This window comes from Phyllostomus discolor, chromosome 4 (assembly GCF_004126475.2).
Source record: "Phyllostomus discolor isolate MPI-MPIP mPhyDis1 chromosome 4, mPhyDis1.pri.v3, whole genome shotgun sequence".
Taxonomy (NCBI): Eukaryota; Metazoa; Chordata; class Mammalia; order Chiroptera; family Phyllostomidae; genus Phyllostomus; species Phyllostomus discolor.
This window is the reverse complement of record NC_040906.2, coordinates 192,959,487-192,980,721: the sequence shown is the minus strand read 5'-3', so window position 1 is coordinate 192,980,721 and position 21,235 is coordinate 192,959,487. Positions and strand designations below refer to the sequence as shown.

Below are 21,235 nucleotides of genomic sequence, written 5' to 3'. Positions count from 1 at the left end.
CAGGGTCTTGGATCCAAGGGAAGTGCTCTCCCTGGGAAGAACACAAACGTTCTGTGACTTTTAACCTCTTTTAGATCGAGTGGTCAGCAGATCCTAACCTGCAGAATGCTTTAGGAAACTAAGTGACAGAGTCGCTACTAGTGGGTGTGGAAGCAAGGCTAGGAGTTCCTGAATGACCCCAACACCCACTGCATCATTATTTTGGATTCAGATCAGGGCCCAAGAAAACTGGGTCTTGCATGCAGCTTTCTGGGAAATGTTTGTTTGTTTGTTCGTTTGTTTGAATCTCAGCCATCTCTAGTCTAACTTCTAGGACACTTCTGGTAAAAATAAATAAATAAATAATTTCTGTGGTTACTGGAGAGTTTTAAATCCTAAGAGAGGGCCTAGGACTGCTAAATTCTGATGCACCCAAGTCTCTGAGCTTCAATGGCCTGAAGGACCGGTTCCATTTAAATTAAGGAGTTTTGAACCGAAAGGAGGAGGCGGTGTTTTTGAAACGCTATCTTTATGTCTTGTGACAAGATGAGCAAGTCCTCCCAAACCGTCCATCCTGGTGAAGAATTTCCTGAGAAATGTAAAAAGAGACCGAAAGCCTGCCAGGTGCCTTGCAGTGTGTACAGGACCTAATACACATGCAGTCACACGTGAATCATCTCTAAATGACTAACCTGACTCAATGAGGCTACTGCATTTTCTGGCAAGAACATTCTCGTTCTGGCTTCACCCTGACAGGTGTTTAAACACGATCTTTCTTTAGCATCCCTATTCATTTTCTTTCCTATTTTAGCAGCTCTTTATGAAGAGACATGTCACTCTGGCGGATATCAAACACATCCAAGAAAATGAAAGCATACAGAGTAGGACAAATCAAACACAGAAAGCAAAGGAAAAACTATAGCTATGTAGTGACACTTGGGAACAGAACATTTCTCTAAAGAGAGTGCCTTGCATCGAGGGACCTCAGAGGAGACATAAAACCAGCCAGGTGGCACGGAGCTGCTGACCGCCCTGGGATCAGAACCTGGGTATGCATTTTTGTTTTTGTTTTTCTCACCATTGCGCAACCAATTCAGTGTGCCGATCACAAGAGTAGGATTTCTTACACAATTATGGCAGGAATATCCTCTTAATGAAAGCATACAGGGAAGGTGCAAGGCGACGCCCAGCGGGCCCTCCTGAGCACCCCTTGGACCAACGGCAGCCTTGGCCAAGAGGCCGAGGAGCTCTTCAGAAAGAGCTTCGAAGAGCCCCCGACCGAGGCTGGCTGGAACTGAGTCCACATGGGGGCGGCCCTGCAGACAGGCCCAACCCTGAAAGGGCAGACCCTGAAGCACGCACCGAGGCGAGAGTCAAGTGCCCAATGGCGTCCGAAAAGGAACATACGTGAAGAATTTTTAAATAAACGATTGCTTCCTTTTGTAGTTTTTAGAATTTGCTGCCCACATTTCTAAGAGAAAAAGGGCTCAGCCTCCTTTTTAGAAATATGTTTTACTAAAATCGTTCTTGCAGTTCCTGCCACTCACTACTAAACACCTGTTTTCGCTGAACACCCGGTCCTCTGACTTGGGTTCCACCTTAATTACCATGTGGCTGCCTCTGATGAAGTTCACAGGGGTCTTCCTGAAAAGGCAACAGAGTTGAATTCTCAGTCTGTTCCTTAAACAGTAATTACCATCTGCTCATGGCCTCTTTCTCTTGCAATGGAACTATATTAGACTCAAACCTGGCTGTTGCAGGAAATGAGTTCTTTCGCAGCTTATAATACTAACAAAATGTATGTAGGAGTCTGGCAACAAGACTTTGCCAAAATTGTACTTGACAATGGAAACACCTGTTCGGGAACAGGAATATTAATGTTTGAATTCATCAAGGCACCAAGTCCAGAGTACCTGTGTTTTCGAACTGGACATTCTGTTCATTTCCACCTCAAGAGAAGAGACACATTGTCAGTGAAGCGAAATTTTTGTCTGAAGCTACTTTTTAAAAACTGCTCATCTCCAGCAGATGTTCCCCACCTTGAGAATCTTCTGGAATCTTCCTTTTTGAAAACCCAGATTCTGAGACCCTCTCTAAAAGCCCGATTTCGCTGGTCTAGAATATGGACACCACAAATGAGTAGCTTTACCCAGCATCCAGGTGATTCTCATAATTGGCAAGTCTTTGAAACACCAATGTTCAGTGTGTAATGAATGCCCTAGGGTTCCTTCGGGGCCAGTGCCCTCCTAAAAGTGATGTGCCCCCAAAATAAAAAGCACAGAAGTAAAGGAAAAGCACAGCTATTCTGTATCAATGATTTTCAACCTTTTTCATCTCATGGCACACATAAACTAATTACTAAAATTCTGCGGCACACCAAAACATCTGTGACATTTTTTGCCGATTTGACAAAAAAAAAAAGGTGTAATTTTGATTCATTCACACTGGATGGCTATTGTTACATTAACCGTTTTTTAGCTTTTTAGTTTTTTGTTGTTTTGACAATCATCTAAAGGAAAAGAGGTCAGTGCCCTGGTTGAAAATCAAATCTTTTTAAAAATGTTAGCACACTATTATCACAGTAAACACATGTTTATTCTATTCAGCCATAAAACTTTTCAACTTTCATGAAACATTTTTTAGATCAAAACAACAAAAGCAGATCAAAGGAGATTTGTGTGACAACCATCCAACAGAGTATTTTGAAATTAATTAAAGGCTATTTGCTAAAGTGAAAAAAAAAAGTCTTTTACATAAAGGAAAACTATGGACTGTGATTCATTAAAAGTGATGGTGGGTGTCTGTGCAAATGACAGCCAGTCTGCCTGGCTACCTTATGACCCGGCCAAGTCATGAACCAGGTAGGGAGCCAGAATAAAGACATTTTCCAATACAAAGTCTCAAAAACCAAAAACATTCCCCATGAGCTTTCCTAAGAAGCTACTTGTCTGTCAAAATAAGGAAACAGACCCATAAAAAAGTAAGACATGAGGAGAGATCCCACAGCAAAGAGAAGGGCAAAGACTACGGACAAACTTCCTAAAGACGGCCCTGAAAGAATGACAAGCTCGTCTGAACATACCAAGATGTATGTCACTGAGGAAAGGTCTGGGGATGAGTATACAGGATCCTTAGCAAGCAAACAAACACCAGCAGGGAAAGCAAAATATATGCAGGAAAAAAAAAGTAATCATGGTTTATACAGACTTCGCTGTTGTTAGCTTTTACGTAATTACGTGGAATACCAATGCAGTCAAAACTGCGCTGTAAGAACGTTGGGAAGATGAGAACTCAGGAGGATGGGAAATGTGTGGCTGGGGCCAGAGGAAATGTGGAAAGGGGAGCTATAGCTTCAACTTGCACACTGCGAGGTCAGTAAGAATGTGTCAGCCGAACAACCAATAATCAGCAAGGTAAGCACGCTACTAAGCCACTGGTCACAGATACTAGAGTTTAAACAACCCTGTAATTCCTGGACACCACTTACCTTTCTACTCAGTTTCTACCACTCCACTAATACGTGACCTGGTCAAACAGAGATGTTCATTTATTTGACAAACAGTTTTCATGTCAGGCATACATCTAGGGATAAGATATATCCAATAATTTGGGGGGGAAAGACAACTAACTGCCTTTAGCTCCTGGAACTTCGTTTCTGGAGAAGGGAGACAATGAACAAATAAACACATGAACAAGATAATCTGAGTAAGTGCAACGAAGGAAGAGACAACTGTGGCGGGTTGGGCAGCCAAGTCTCTGTGAAGCGGGTAGAGCTGGAGCCGAAACACGAGCCCGCTTTGTGAAGAGGCAAGGGAAGAGTATCCTGAATGTCCTGGACAAACAGGGGGCAGCAACTGCCAAGGTCACAGGTAAGAATGAGCCAAGCTGGTCTGATGACTGAAAAAAGAGAGTGAATCTATAGCACAGGGGTAGAGTAGGGGCAGGGGGCAAAGTAGTAGGAGAGGAAGTTGGAGAGGTAGGTGGGAGTTGTGGATCCCAGAGGATCATGTATGGCCTTGAGAGCCAGAGTATAACATGTAGATTTCATCCTAAGTGCAATGGGAAGACACAGGAAGGTTGTGAATAAGAGTCATGATTTATGTTTAAATGCATGGAAGATGAATTGCAGAAGGTTGAGAACAGAAGCAAGAGACCAGCTGGAGTCCACTGCAGTTGTCTGCACGATGGATGGCCACGGCCATGGCCTGGATGGTGGCACTCGAGACAGAGAGAAGTGAGTAGACCTGAGATACATTTGGGAAGAAAAATAGACAGGACGTGCTGGTAGATCTGCAGGGAAAACCCAAGGATAACTCCTAGATTTCTGGCTAGAATGAGTGAGTGGTTGGAGGTACCCTTTGGTGAAATGTAGGAAGCCAAACTTAAGGACTGCTTTGGAGGAGGGAATCAAGTCTTCTGTTTAGACCTTTGCCTGTGAGCCACCCATTAAGGATTCCAGTGGACCTGCCAAACTGTGTACTTGAACCTGACAATCAAGGAGATGGCAGAGAGGCAGAAATAACCAGCCAACGCCCAGGGCAACCATTCATTTCACCTTGTTGGACTGCTGGTCCTGCCTTCCGTCTCCCCAGTGAAATCAATATTGCGTGAAGGCAGATTCACCCCCTTCAAGCAAAGTTCTCTTCAGTTCTCTCATTTCATTAAAACAAACAAAAACAAAATAAAACAAAAAAAACCCTTCAGTGGTTACTACTGCCTGTGTCTTATAGTCTTGCCTTCAACCCAATCTCCATCTCAGAGCCTGAGTTCTTGTCCTCCTTAGATACTTTTCAGCCTCCTTGGTTTGTCCCTGCAGCTCTCTAGGGCCCCTTCCCTTCCAGCCTCCTTTCTGCACATCCCCACTTAGTGCCTTCTAGGCTCAGACCCTCGTCAGCAGGGTCTGTGTCTGGTTTGTCTTTGAATTCTACCTCACATGCAATTACTTTAGCTCAGGAAGTGTTGGTTGGAAGAAGGTGTCCCTTTTTCTCCTTAATATCCCCTTAAAAATGAGGCAATTTGAGGGATGTAGTCACCATGCACATACTAACACGGCTTTCCAGAATATTCTTAAACAAAATACCACTGATCCTATGTCAGTCAAAATTTCCTTAGTGTTAAGGGTTGGAGTGTTATACTTCCCAGGAGGTTTATATGAATAAAAACATCCAGACCCTTGGAGTGAAAATAAATCATTTACAAGTATAAATGATACCGGTTAGACCAAACTTTTTAAAGTACTGTTACATGCCCGTTCCCTTCTGGGGAACAAAACCTGTTGCTTTTGTTTTTCATCCGCCTGCTTCAAATGTGGGCGGAGGGCCCTGGACCAAATGGAGTTTGTTTTCTGAAGACTATTTCTACCTCAATGGCACTTTTACATAAGTTGAGTCCTCACTAAACATGACTCTTGCCTCCCAAGAACAGAGACTTGCAGTTATTCAGTTACACTAAAATTCCTCAAGAAAAGAGAACTTTCTGGGTAGAACCTTTCCCTCTATCCAAATTAAAGAGGCTTAATTAGAGGACCGGCAATCCAGGGTTCTTAGCTCCTTCCCTACTTCAACGACTAGGCACCGGGTGCAGGCTGCCCCGCCCCCTGGGGGCTGTCCTTTCGGCGGGCTGGAGAGACAGTAAGTGGAAGGCAAAGCTCTCTGGGATACCACTCCTTGATCACACCTACTGAGCTGTACACCAAAAAGAAGGAACTTAAGTTCAAACTTGTGCTCATCTCCTTTCTCTCCAAATGAGTGACATTTGCATTGTGATCAATCAAAGAGGAAAGTTAAACCTAATAAAATGGCTATATCAAAACCTGTATTTTTTTTTCATCATTGAATTCACAGGAAAAAATAGAACTGGTTGAAAAACAGCCACACGCACTGACAACTGAGCCCGAGTGCACGACCGCTAGAGGAAAGCTATGCAGGTCGGCTCGCGGCTTTAACTCCAGGGGGCCCCGGGCGGACTCTGGATGGGGAGCCAGGCTTTGGTTGCGCCCAAAGCAGGGCAAGCCGCCACTGCCACACTGCCTCCACCTGAGTGCATCCTCCCTCTGTGCCCTTTGGGCACATGTGTACAAAGGAGAATCGTATTACTTTAAACCTAATGTTTCACATTTTTATGGTTTTTATGATGAAAATCTTTTATCAAAAAATTTAATTAACTGGCTTATTCTATTATATTACTATACCCAAATTCATTCAAAATCCCATGCTGCTTGACTATTAGTTATTTCCAATTTGATAAACATTGCTCCTGTAAACGAGTAATTCTTTCCTGCACTAGAAGGAAATATGCTTCTAGAAGCTGATCTGCTGGGTCTGACTGTATGCACATTTTAAGGTTTTTACTATATATTACCAAGCTGCCCCCGATAGGCGGTACCAATTTAAACCACCACAAGACAATCATCTCCCGGGAATCATTCCTTTAAATTTTTGCTAAATCCATAGATGATCAAAGGCACCTTTTTTTTTCCATTTAATTGCTTATACTGTATTTCATATATCAACTGATCACTTACGTTTTTTCTTTAAGTAATGTGGACAAGTTATTTAACTCTTGTGCTTCTATTTCCCTCATCTGTAAATGGAGATATTAACTAATGGTAGTTACCCTTATCATGCTAAATGAAGGCAGTCAGGGAAAGACATATACCCTATGATTTCACTTGCATGTGCAATCTAGAGAACAACAACAACAAAAAGAACAAACAAAACAGAAACAGACTGACAGATACATAGGAAAAACAGATGGTTGCCAGAGGGGATGGGTTGTAGGATTGGGTGAAAAAGATAGAGGGATTAGGAAGTACAAATTGGTAGTTATGAAATAGTCATGGGGATGTAAATGACAATACAGGGTATACAGTCAGTAACGTTGTAATAACTATGTATGAGGGCAGACGGGAACTTGAAACATCAGGGGGATCACTTTGTAAAGTATGTGACTGTCTAACCACTATGGTGTACCCCTGAAATATATTAAATATTATAAAATATTAAATGTCAAGTGTATTTAAAAAAGAAAATGTAAAACACTGTAGTTACCCTATATGGATGTTGTGAAAATTAAAAAGTTAATTCAAGCAGGCACTCAGAACAGTGATTAGATATTTTGAAAAATGCCTGTTCATGTTCTTCACTCATTTTTCTTTTTGAGTGTTTGCTTTTTTCTTATTAATTTCTTTTTCTTTACAGTTTTTAAGAGGTTTTATTACATTAAGATATTAAGCACTGTGTTCCTTGTACAATGCAAATATTTTGTGAACTTTATGATCTCCTTTGTCAATTTTTTAATTTTTTTTACCATATGGAAGCTTAGAATTTTAATATCATTAAATCATTTACTTTAAATGAGAATAAATTAGAGATCAAAGAGTTAAATATGAGGACAGCAAAGTAAAGCATGTTTCCTAGTGGCTCTAGTTTGTAAGAAAGAACTGATAGATTTGACTCCATAAAGATTTAATGTTACATAAAAAACATAAACAAATATAGGAGGTAAGATAAACATGGAAAGATATTTACAACATATAAAATACACAAAGCTAATATAATCCTTAACCTACAGATCTATAAGAAAATATAAAATAAGGGAAGGTTATAAATAGGCAATTCAGAGAGAAAAAAACAGATGCCCTGCTTCACCCATAATCAAAATAAGAAATTACCTTTTTACAAATAGACTGACAAAAATTTTTTAAAAGTTAATCTGGCACAACACTAGGGTCACACGGTTGTTCAGAATGCTCGCTGCACAGGGACATCGAGGCAAGGAGAATGGGAACTGAATTCCTGCTTGTGTTCCACTGGTTAAGCCATTTGCCTGGGAACTGCCTCACCTAAAACGAGTGACTTCTTATTTCTCCCAAAGCACCACACGTTGGGTCTAAGGGAGGCCCTGCTATGCAGTGGTGGTGAGAAAGAGCGCAGAAAAGGAATTCTCATATACTGGCTGTGTGATACAGCCTCGGTGAGAGTAACTTAAGCCCGTCAAAATAAATACACAAATCTTCCACCCAGCAATTCCACTGCTAGGATTTCCCTGGTACATGTAGTTCAAGATGTTTAGATAAGGGTGTTCATTCAGCATTGTTCATAACAGCATGCACATAAAAAGAACCCAGAAACAATAAAGAATATAAACATAAAATATAAAAACAATAGAGAGTTATTTTAAAGGAAATTATGATATATCCACTTATAATATTTTGTTTATAAGATTACAGACATAAATATGGCAATCTTTCGAACTTAAAAATCTCAAAGTACAGAGCAGAAAGGATCGTGTGTCTTGCTTGTGTTTTAACAAAGGTACATACATACACGAAAACTATCTGGAACGGAAAGGAGCTGTGCGTGCTGGGCTGTGCACGTCTAAGAGGGAGCAAAGGCGTTTTCCCCCTGAATCGTCCTGCACAGTCTGACTCTCGGCCATGTGCGTGTTGCTTTCATTAAGGAAAATAAACTTTATCCACTTTTACCTTTACGATTTCTTCTCGCACAATGTTCCCAAGGAAATAGGTACATATCCTGAACATGATAAATGTAAGGCCTCGACTAAAAATAGTGAAACCGAGAAACACAGATAGATAAAAAGATCCTCTCGTGGCCTAGGTGATCCTGCATGTTTTATTCACTTGTGTTCCCTTGTCTCCTAAAAACGAGAATAGCGATTTTGTCTGTTCTTTGAACTCAAGCTCCGAGGCTGAGCAGGCAAGAGCTGGTCTGTGGCCCGGTGGCAGTGGGGTGGGGTTAAAGGAGACAGGAATAGTTACTGGACTCCGACACCACCCTTCAGACAATAGGGCCAGAGTAATGTTCAATTCTTGCAGTAAAAAAGAATAAGAGTAACACATATCTCCCATTCACATAGTCACTGGCTGAAAGTAGTCGAGGTGTTCATTGAGAATATTGTTTGAGTCATTCATATAATCAACAAACATTTATTGTGTCAAATCTACTATGCCTTGTACTTGGCAATGGGAATGCTGGAAGTCTTAACCCTTCTAAAGCAAGAGAAACCAGAGGATATAGAAACCACACTATTTGGGAGCATACCTATTTAGCCTGTACTTAGAAATAATGGATCCAATCCTCAATAAAATACTAGCAAACTAAATCCAGGAAAATATTAAAAGTATTGTATATCATACCCAAGTAGGCTTTATCCCAAGAATGCAAGGTTTGTTTAACATCTGAAAATACATTAATGTAATATGCTATATTAAGAGAATAAAGGACAAAAAACATTTTATCATCTTAATAGAGGCAAAAAAAAAAAAGCCTTTGAGAATATCCAGTACTCTTATATGATAAATACACTCACAAACTAGGAGCAGAAGGAAACTTTTTGATAAAGGGCATCTATGAAAAAACCCACAGCTAATATGACATTTATTGGTGGAAGACTGACTGTTTTTACCCTTAGGTCAGGAACAAGACAAGAATGTTGACTTCTATTTAACATTATACTGAAGAAGTGAGAGAACATTATACTGCATAATGAGTGAGAACAATCAGACAAGGGAAGAAATAAAAGACATTTGAAGAAATAAAAGACATTTAGATTGGAAAGGAAGAAATAAAATGATCTTTACTTGCGCATGACCTTTGTATACAGATCTTATATATAGCATGATCTTGTATATAGGAATCCACTGAAAAAAAACAAGACAAAAAATGAGTTTGGCAAAGATGCAGGCTACAATTTTTATATATCTATATCAACTAACCAGGGACATTTCTGAAAATGAAATAAGAAACAATTTCAGCCCTGACTGGCGTGGCTCAATTGGATGAGCGAAGGTCACAGGTTCCATCTGGGTCAGGGCACACGCCTGGGTGGCAGGCAGGTCTGCAGTTGGGGCGCATGGGTGTGGGGGGCAACTGACTGATGTTTCACTCACATCCACGTTTCTCTCCCTCTCTTTATCCCTCCCTTCTCCTCTCTTAAAAAATAAATAAATAAAATATAAAAAAGAGTACAATTTCATTTATGACAATATCAAACAAAATCTTACAGATAAATTTAACAAAGGTAGAGGAAGACTTTTACACTAAACACTATATTGTGGAAAGAAATCAAGGAAGAATTAACTAAATGGGGAGACATCCATAGTTACAGGCTGAAAGACTTCTGTTAAGATGGCCATATTCTCAAACTGGTCTGTAAGTTCAACACGATTCTTATCAAAGTCCCAGGCTGGCTTTTTTTACAGAGATTGAAAAACTGATTAGAAAATTCATATGGAAATGCAAGGAGACCAAAATAGGCAAAAGAATCTTGGAAAAGAAGAACAGTGTTAGAAAACTTACATTTTATATTTCAAAACTTACTACAAAATTACAGTAGTCTAGACGGTGTGACGTGTTAATAGATGTCAGGCCAATGGGACAGAATTGAGAGTTCAGAAATAAATCCTTACATGCAGTGTATGGTCAATTGGTAAATTTGACAAGGGTGCCAACGCAATTCAATAAAAAAAAAAAGAAGCGTCTTTTCAACAAATGGTGTTCGGTAACTTGGACATGCACCTGCAAGAGAATGAAACTGGAAACCTACATCACACCATACATAAAAATTAACTTAAAATATATCACAGACCAACATATAAGAGTTAAAATATGAAACTCTTAGGAGAAAACATAGCTGACATTGGTTAGGCAATGGTTTCTTAGATATGACACCAAATATACACACGGAAGGAAAAAATTGATAAATTGGACATAATAAAAATTTTAATACTCTGAGTTGCAAACCACACTATCAAGTAAGTACAAATACAACCCAGAGAATGGGAGAAAATATTTGTGAATCATGTATCTGATAAGGGATGTGTATCCATTGTATAAAGAACTTTTATAACTAAATGGTAGGAAAATCACCTAACTAAAATCACCTAATTTGGGCAATTGCACTCTTAGATGTACACCCGAGAAAGAAAGACAAGTTCACCAATCATCTGCACGTGAGGTGTAGAGCAGTATTACTCATAATAGCCAGAAAGTAGAAACCGCCAAAATATACATCAAACTGATGAATGGATAAATAAAATATGGTATATACATACAAAGAAATGCTGTTTGGAAATAAAAAGAAAGTACTGACATATGCTATAACATGGATGACCCTGGAAAACATCATGCTAAGTGAAAGAAGCCAGTCACGAAAGGCCATGTGTTGTATGAATATGTATGAAATGTTTAGAACAGGCAAATCCACAGAGACAGAAAGCAGATTATTGGTTAATTAGGGGCTGGAGGTCGAGAGTGATGGGAATAGGGATTGATGGTTGCACAGTGCTGTGAATGTACTACAAAACAACAAATTGTACACTTTCAGTGGGTGAATTTTATGGTATGTTAATTATTTGACAGTAAAGCTATTTTTAAAAATAAAAATGAGTCTAACTAAATGTTTTCAGAAATAATTTTTAATGGTCTTTCTAGATCCCAGAGAAATAGATGCAGCCTTAAGCTGAAAGGTTCAAAAAAGCCTGAAATAGAGACAGTGAAAAGCAAGCAAACCTGTAAACCTACAAGTATAATTCTTACAAAAGCCCATATGCAATAATAACAAGTGTGAAGTATTGGACTCTGTGGTATTGACTCCTGAGACTCAAACAGACTTTCCCCATGAAGTGTTTAAGGTGAGAATCATCTTCACCATTATAATCCCTAGCAGCTACTCTATCTAGGCTTAAACAAGTAGATGGCTGAGACCAAAGAGAACAGAAATATTTACACCTTTTATAAAGCCACAGTTAAACCGCTAAGAAGGAGTGAAGAAAATTCTTGAAAGAGCAGAGGGTCTGATGTTCTCAGAGAAGAACACCAACGTGAATATAAAACTTAGACGTGGCAATCAAATGTTCTTTGGGTGTTGTTGGCTTTATACTGTTATTTAGAATCAGATGATGGTAAAACTTCAGGGAAGTGGAGTTATAGTAATAGGCTTAGAGAATCCAAGGGGATATCATGAGAAAATTACTCCACTCTTCCAATACCAAAACTTGAGTCATAGCCACCACCATCCCTTAACCAGCAAAACAAAAGCAAAACTGGAAAAACCGCCCTCTACTCCTGATGTCTGGACTGGTCATGTCAATCCATACGAACTCTGAAACAACCAAACAGAGGCCCCACAATTCAAGTCAACTCATACCATAAGCTATTTCTCTGAAATATTTTTTATGGTCAAGAATAATTTTTTGTCTAAATTACTGTTATCCAAACGAATGGCACACTCTCTTGACATGATTAGTCATTTTATTACAAAGTATAGCAACCTGGGTATGTTTTGCCCCGGTAGGGTAAGAGACAGGGCAATCCCATTTTAGGACCCTGTTCTGCTTCTTGGTTATCATTTATGGAATATCCCTTGGTTTTTGTGAACACAAAATTCACTCTTCTAATAATAACTGCCCCTTAATACTTTGTGGCAACAGAACTAAATTCAGGATAGTACTTTATACCTGAGATGTCGGAGTACTGATTTAAATCTCTGCTTTGCCAGTGCAGAAATTAAAAAATATAACTCTTTCTTGAAATAATAGAAGGCACACTGCTTTAAAGACAAAGGAAAGTGCGCAAAATAATTTTCTAAAATTAAGATCCAAATCAACACCCCCTCCCCCAAATCTCCAAAAAGCCATCAATATGAAGTCTCCCATGTTCTGGAGCACTGTACAACCTTGTCACTAACAGTAAGGGAAGGCGTGATCTTTTCAGGGTTCTAGTTTCTCTCCTTCGCAGGAGGTTCATTCTTTTAGGGCATTAACATAAGCCCCAGCAAAACTTACAATATTTCAGGGAGTGGGGCTCTTTAGTATAAAAAACAAACCCATGTGGGCAGAGGTTGGGATGATAGAAGTCTGTCTCATTGGAGACATCCTGGAGCTGATTAAAAAAACCTTCATTGGTGCCCTGTCATTTCCTCTCAGTAAGATCCTGTTGATGTTTACACAATTTTAAAAGTGTATCAAATTTCTCAAGGAATAATGTAAATGGCCCCTTTGAGGTATTTTTAATTGTCAATGGACAAAAATATCAAAATAGTACCCTTTAAGCTTATTTCATTAACCAATCACAAGTAACGCCACCAAAAAGTTGTTTATCCCTACACTCCTGGACAAATGCCAGACATACCTTCCTTTCTTTTTCTTTTTTCATTTAATTAAATGGAAAAAAAAACAAAAAAACAAAAAACAGGGCATTGTAACTCAGAAACGTTACACACGTTTCCATAAAACGAACTTTAGCGCTCAATAAGAGTTCATGAGATCTACTCCCCAAATGGTATAGCTTGTGTGTCTAACATAAACAAGACAAGAATCACTTGAAACAATCATTTTTTTTTTTTTTTGTAGTTAGTTACTAAGCATTCAGAGTTCTGCCAGGGGAAGAGAAAGCACGTCTACTCCAAAAAAACCCCACAAAAAAAACAAAAAACCACCAAACCAGAAATAAGCTGAAAAGCTTGAAAGAATTCAGTTCTGGTCTGTTCAGAAACCAAGCGTAAATACAGAAAAACCTGTTGGCACGTTTATCTAAGTTTCGCGTTTTAAAACCACAGTACTACGCAAATGGCGTTTCTCGTAAATTTCAGGCTCAGAAGTAATTCAGATAAAGACCGAAGAGAGGCATCCCGTGCAGAAAATGGAGCCTGTGCCTTTAAGGTAAAATCGGCTGGATCCCAAAAGGCATTCCACTTTTCCACGACAAAGAGTTTGGGGCAGCACTGCCTCTCGGGTTTCTCCGAGGGACTCCGCGGTTCGGGCAGAGCAGGACAAGTCGAGGAGCCCCCAACCATCCAGAGCCCAGTGCTGGCCGGCGCCACGGGAGCGCATCGCGTGCGCCCAGGACTCACCACTGCCCGGCTGCGGAGACAGCGTGGAGACGGAGGTCTGGCCCATGTCTAGGGTCCCAGGGCCAGGTCCGGCGATCACGCGGCTCTTTTGATCCTTCGATCATGGGTCCACTCACAGACAGATTTCCAAGCGCTCATTTCCCGGTCTGTGCGGAGCTGCCCACGGGTCCCTCACCTCTCTCCCGCACGGGTCTCAATGCCCTGCCGGCCGCAGCCGGCGAGGCGGATCCTGCCCAGCGGATGCCTGTCATTCCTCTATGCAGATTAGCCGGGGTCAGGGGTCACGGAGGAGGAGTGAGGGGGAGCAGGCCTGAGGGAGGAGAGCAGGGGGCAGTGGGGGACCTAGGAGTGGGGAGGGGAGAGGTCCGAGTTCTGTGAGACCAGCACATCCCCTCTCCTACCATGGTAGTAGGTAATTAAGGCGACTCCCTTTTAACTTAAAAGGTCCAATGTCAAATGATCCTTTAGCACTGGAAGAAAGGGAATTACTTAGTCACGGTACTTAATTTAAGAAAATTTGTTTCTTTAGTTAACTTCCTTCCTAACATTGTGTTTGCAGTATCACAGCACTGTTACATGTCTCTTTTTTGTGCATTTTTTCTTATTTAAAAAAAAATTATCTTCCTTTTAACAAATAGAATTAAAAAAAAAAAACAACCATTGGTGGCCTCAGTCAAGCTGCACAATAAACCTGAATGTTGGATCTATGCGTGAGATTGATAAAGCACACTCTTTGCCCTTTCCCACCTGAAACCTGGGAGGCTCACCTCTCCTACATCACAAAAGAATCACTGTGAGGACTGGGAGACCACACGGTAAGGTGTTTCAGGTATATGGACACAATAGGTGAAGATAGCAAAAACCACTATAATTTATTTTAAAAGAAAATATTGCTCCAAAATTTAATTAAATTCTACTATAATATCCTATCAAATCTCAGTTTTCTTCAAAATATGAATATAGTCCTGGCTGGGTTGCTCAGTTGCTTGGAGTGTCCGCCGGTGCATCAACGTTTGCCTGGGTCTGGTTTGACCCCCGTCCAGGCATCTACTGGAGGCAGCACTTGATGTTTCTCTCTCTCTTCCTCTTTCTCTCTCTAAAGTCAATAAATATATCCTTGAGTGAGGATTAAAAGCAAACAAAAAACCCCAAAATATGAATATGAATACTCTTGGTATTTACAATTGATGACTAACTAGTATGATGAGTAATCTAGGTCATATATATACAAGGGTTGGCAGAAGTTGGTGTACAGTTGAGAGGACACAAAACAGAGCTCATTCTGCTATCATTATTTGTTTATTATTGTATTATTTTCCATACAAACAACTATAACTTTTGCCCCAGCCTGTATGACCTAGAGAGGTAGAGCACACTGAATGACACCTGATGTGCCAGCATAAACCACGGACACTGGAAAAGAGTGCTAAGTGCTCTAAAAAAATTCCTAAAACCTTGGGAATCCATACCTGTGAAAATACACTTCAAAAATAGCAAAGTATAGTATTTTCAGACAAAAGGTGACTAATACATTTCAGCACCAACACACAGATGTTCATTACAGAAAATGATAAAATTATTCCAAGTAAAGAACAACATAACAAGGTGGAAACTGGGATCCTTATAAAAGCATGATAAAATGGAAAGTCACTAAATATCTGGTTAAACACAAAAGATTAGATGTATCTTCGTGTTGCTTTACTTTTTTTAAGATATTTGCTTGTTTGTTTCATCATAATTGTCCTAATTTTTAACATCCCGAAAGCCCACCCTTGATTGTGGGAAAGCTCCCCCCCTCCCCACAGAATAGTGTGATCAATTACCTACTTCCCTTTGCCTAATTCACTCTTGAGAAACCCTGATTTTTTAAAAATGCAATTGAGGATTAAGACGTGAGTTCTAATTAGGATACTGAAATTAACCCTAATTAAATTTCCTTAAAAATGCAAAAATGTGTTTTGGGCTCATATCCCAACCAGGGAGTTCAGCAATGAAAGTAAACAATTATAATGATTTTTCCATTTCTTTGCTTTAAGTTGCCTTCAAACAACAGCAAAAAGCCCAGGGTAAGTGTTCTCTCAGCTGAAATTGAAAGGAGGGAACGCATCACTCTTTCTTCCATTGACAGAACCTAATTAAAAATGGAGGTCACTGATTAGAGGAAATAAATATTAAATGCTGCACATTCAAATATGTAAATGTAATTATTTTTTAAAATGGGAAAAAAATTCGACTTTGAGATACAATATTTTTGCTCTCATTACTTCTTTTCCTTGAGGAACAATAACATGTCTCTTTTATTTTCTTCTACAGGTTCTTATTTCAAACATCAAAGTGGTACTATTCCATCATTCCAGTCTTTTGGTATTCACTAAATCCATCTATATTTACTTATTCAAAACCTTTCATGATTTGCTAGTTAATATAATCTTAGCCTCATCTGGGATTCTTATAATCCCCCGATCAGGTTACGAGCTTTTCTCTGAAACTTTTCCAGTTCCATTACATTATCCGTGAAGCATGTCAACCAAAGCTGCAGGAAGTGGGCACTGGGGGTCCTTTACATGGCGGGGCACTTACTCGATTTGATTTCCAGAGCTTCCGCTGGGGCTTGGCACCGAAGGAGCCCTTCTACCACAGCTAACAAATTATTCTAATGAACACAGACAAAGTCTACAGAAACCACTACATTTCATTTCTAAGTCGTAACATACAGTTTAGAACTTAACACAGGTATTTACATATAACTTTCCCCCAACCTGCCTTAATCTTTTCTAATTCTGCTATTATCCAACCAACTCACAGTTGTGTAAGAGATCTGGGTGTTACTCCTATGGGTCTCTAGTTTAAACGGTGGGAATGCTGAAGGTCATCTGCAAAATATGGATAGTTCTCTCTTACCTCTTTCCAAGGAATTTATAAAGATGCTAAGTGTGATTAGTGCCAACATTTAACTCTGAGGAAGCCTTCTATAATTCTTCCGCATTTATCTCACTGACCCTGATATTTGGACTATATTTCTAAACCAACCTTTTATCTAGTGATACCGTAATATTGAATCAGTTTTATTTGGGGTAGTGGACAAGACTGACTTGTGATTTACAGCGTTCGCCAGTCTCTCCAAGATGTACATACTCCTACAATGGTCAATTCAACAAGTGGCCCAGCAGCTTGCAAAATTTATGTCAACTGGTTTGCAAAATTCCTGGACATAAAGCAACTGGCTTGTATGAACTGACTTCAGCATACCACTACTTCCATCTTTCGTAATTCACTGTCACCAAATCATACCAGGACTGCGTTTGAGGAATCACTTATGTTAAGCCTTCCTAAAAATACAGAGTGGTGGCATCTACTGATTTTTCTACTAGCAGTGTATCTAAATATTTTTCAATCCTTGAAAAAACTTGTGATTTATCCATTTAATTCTGGTAAGAAATTAAGAGTGGATTAGTTAGAGCTTCCTATTCCTGAAACTGGACTGTCTGTGAACAAAGAGGAATACTTACTGAGATTTTCAAGCACTCTGCCCTATCACACAGACTTCACTGGCTTGTCTGATGCAGGGGTTATTGAACTCACCCATCTGAGGGAACCAGTGTTACACCTGCACTCCTAATGAATGGAAATCACTGTATCTACTGGCTAAAAAGTTAAAAGCAGACATAAAACTAAATTTAGGCACCTATTTGTGGAAAACTTTTCTACTAGGTCAAAGTGAAAATGGCAGATCTATACACTCTAGTGGCTAGAGAAGATGGTTTACAGTAACTACTGTCACCACTACTAAATCCTTAGGTCACTGCCAGCCTGTCTAGGGGGCCAACCTAGACCTGGGGTGGGAGAAAGAAGAAGCACTTCATCCGTAGGGGCATGACTGCCATCACCACACATCCTGGATGTTGGCTCTGCCCAGATGCTGCCAGCTGCGCTAGGACCATTTTGAGACACCAGCATCTGGAGGAGAGAAGGGTTAGGAAGGGTCTCGGGAGATGACATGGTTGATCACAGCAGTGGTGGCCGTGGAAGCCACAGTGGCAGGTGATGGCTCTGTACAAGTAGGTGAAGATTCTCTTACTTGGTACCCATATTCCTGAACTTAGCCTGGAGAGCCAGTGAATGACTGACATTTCCTTGAGTAATGGAGACTGTGGTCTCAGGGAGCCCTTTCTTAGTGGGAAGGAGATGAATCTTAGTAATTAAAACTTAGAAATTGTCCAAATAGGATTTTAAAAAATATGTTTGTTTTCCAGATACAATGGTCAGACAAAACAACAGAAACTCACAGATTATTTAAAGCATCATTTTAGCTAATTATTTTCTTTCCAATTATTATCAGATTTATTAAAAAGAAGAAAACTATCTTTTCTCCCCTCCTCTGATGGAGGTGCTGGAGGGTAATTTTTAAGCTCCTTGTTTTAACACAAGAGGTTTTAATAATTAGGTAAAAGAATATATAACTCAGAAACTAAAAACTGATGTGCAAAACATTTTAAACACTAAGGTAGTTTTTTTTATTAGAATATCCACTGTTTTTAAAAAACTTTGTATTACCCCAAAACTTGGATACATTTTGTGAAAGACAGTTTACTTTCAAAAATATAACTACTAAAAAGCAAAGTTTTAGTATATCTTATAATTTCACTTGAAAGTCTGTATGTGTAGCTAGTATTTACTTTTAAAAAATATTACTCTGTAGCAATTGCAACCAAATGTTTCCTATGCTGCTTATTTTGACAATTCTGAGAGATTTTAATTTTAACATGGTAATATAAACCGATCAAAGGAGAACTTCGGTTAAGAAAAAAATGACATCTTTGGGCATTTTAGTTATATTTTGCATCAGTAGGAGAGAAAACTGCATTCCACAAGTATTAGAACAGGAAACAAACCTGTAAGGCAGGCTTTTCTTTCCTATTGTTCTCATATTTTTATATGATTTATTTCCTGAGTTTTCCTTCTGTTGCTTGCTCAAGCTAAAAGGATTAAGAAAATACCCAGGTCCTGCCTTTGTGTGGGAGGGTGTGTTGTGTCTCACGTGTGCTCGCTCACTGATTGAGCTGGGCAGTTGGAAGATTTACTCTGGCAAATAAGGACCTCAGGGGTGGGGCTGGAATTTCCTTTTCCAAAAACTTTCCCCCACCCCAGGAAAACAAGGTATGCAATTTGCTGCATACTATTGCCTAAGAAAAAGAAATTACTCATTCACTGTACATAAAACTCTGATCACTGCTATAAAATTAATAATCTTTAATTTACTGACCAAAAATCTACAGAGGACAGTCCTTACAGACATCGTTAATAATTACCGTCCAGTTTACAGAAAATAATTGTTTTAAATAAGATCCAAATCACTGTTGTATTAACCATTGCCTCCTCCCTTAGAATATAACAAGGTGCTGGGCGCACACAGGGCACTTAATTACATATATGGTAAATAAGGCAATAAGCATTCAGGTTATCTCCTCAATTATAGCAACTTGAAGTATGGATGGGAAAAAAAGTCTGTTAGGAATATATGTATGATTGTGGTAACAGTATGTGGACTCCATTGCAAGACAATATCAAGTCTGGCAGTGAGTGTAAATTTCCTTTTCCATGCCATTTTATTAAGAGTCACCTGGATGTTCAACCAGAATTCACAGAGGACCTCTCATAGGGACCAGCACCTCTGGTGTGTGAAGGTGACGTGAGGTACAGACATGCCCCTGGTGGGATTTATAGTATACCCAGGGTGGGGCAAAAGTAGGTTTACAGTTGTTCCTATGGAGAACACTACAATAATTAATGAATAACACTGCAGGAATAAATTGTGGTTCATGTACTCACAACTTGAAATCTACTTTCACCCTTCCCTGAACAGCAGTTACACCCTGTTTGTGGGGGATACATTCCAAGATCTATGCCCCCCCACTGTGGGTTCCTCAAACTTTAGACAGTACCAAACCCTAAGTGTACTATGTTCTTTCCTATATAGACAAACCTATAATAAAGTTTAAGTGATAAATTAGGTATAGTAAGAGATTAACAACAATAATAAAATAGAACAATTGTAACAATATACTATTAAAAAAGTTATGTGAATGTCTTTGGCGTCATTAGGAAGTAAAATAAGGGTTCCCAGAACCTAAGTACCTGGATTCTGCCCCAGTCAGGCTGATGACCAAGAGGGCCACTCGGTGGTGAGCAGGCAGGGAGAGCACACAGCCTGGATGCGGGACACAGGGATGATTCATATCTGGGACAGGAAGGAGCGGGCAACTCGAGATTTCGTCTCGCTACCGGAATGGCAGTAACGTAAAATCTATGAATAGTTTAGTTTTGGAATTTCCCATGTAATGTGTTCAGACCACAGTTGACCGTGGGTAACCAATACTGTGGACAGAAAAACCACCGGTGAGGGGGTACTGTGGTTCACAAGTAAATGATCACAACAGTGAGTACTGGCAGGGGTTTGCTCCACAGAGAGTTAAGAATGAATGACAGGCTTAGAGAGGGAAGGCTCTGAACTTTATTGATTGTTAAATCCAAATCTTTCCCACACAGAGTCAACTATTCTTTCTGAAGATGCCTCAAGACCATAAAAGCACTTCTCAGATCAAAGACAGATTAAAGACTGATAATGCTATTAGTATTAACTGTATGTGTTCATTTATTGCTTACAGCTTTTTGACAAATACTTTTAAAACCCTAACATCTACCCGTTTCAAACAGTTGGATGAATTTTGGTAAATGTACAGTACAACTGCCACCACAATGAAGTTTTAGAAAACTCTGAGGACGCTAAAGAGTTCCCTCATGTCCTTTGTGCGTAACCCCTGCCCCACTCCTCTGGCACCAGGCAGCCACTGGCCTGCTTTCCATCCCTACCCGGTTGACTCTCCTAAAATTTCATATAACTGGAGTAACACCATGTGATGTTTTTTCTATTTGTCTTCTTTCACTTACTGTTTTTTAATACTTATCCATGTTGTTGTACGTATCAGTATTTTGTTCCTTTTTGTTCTGAGTAGTGTTCCATTATATAGCCATTCCCAAAGTTCGTATACCCATTTACCAGTTAATGGGCATTTGGGTTATAGCTGTAATTCACTGCATTCCTATTCTGTGAAAACACGTAAGGGTCTATATCATATATGCATGATAGTTCTATATAAATAGGAATTCACTATTGGTTCATCATTCAACTAAAAAATATTTATTATGTATATGCTTTGTACCAAGCTCAGTTCCAGGTACTTGAGATAGAGAATTACACAAAAAGTAAAAATATCTAAACTCATAGAACTTCCACTTTAATGAGACAACAGAAAATGAGAAATTAACATAAGGAATCAGTAAACTTTACAGCAATTTAGAAGAAGAAAAATGCTGTGACATAAAC

At 39.5% G+C, this 21,235-nt stretch overlaps 1 protein-coding gene across 8 annotated transcripts in view; it reads right to left on the bottom strand.

Annotated features, from left to right (window-relative positions):
* The window catches only part of PHACTR2 (phosphatase and actin regulator 2), a 222,349-nt gene that overhangs the window by 88,246 nt on the left and 112,868 nt on the right, over nucleotides 1-21,235 (bottom strand). The window contains exon 1 of one of the 8 annotated variants that reach the window (XM_036024815.1): nucleotides 13,852-14,101. The exons of the other annotated variants lie outside the window; for them this stretch is intronic. Within the exon in view, the coding sequence (XP_035880708.1) occupies nucleotides 13,852-13,897 (46 nt within the window). The 5' untranslated portion in view covers nucleotides 13,898-14,101. Of the gene's footprint in view, nucleotides 1-13,851; nucleotides 14,102-21,235 lie in introns of those variants that run through there. 8 annotated transcript variants of the gene reach the window in all.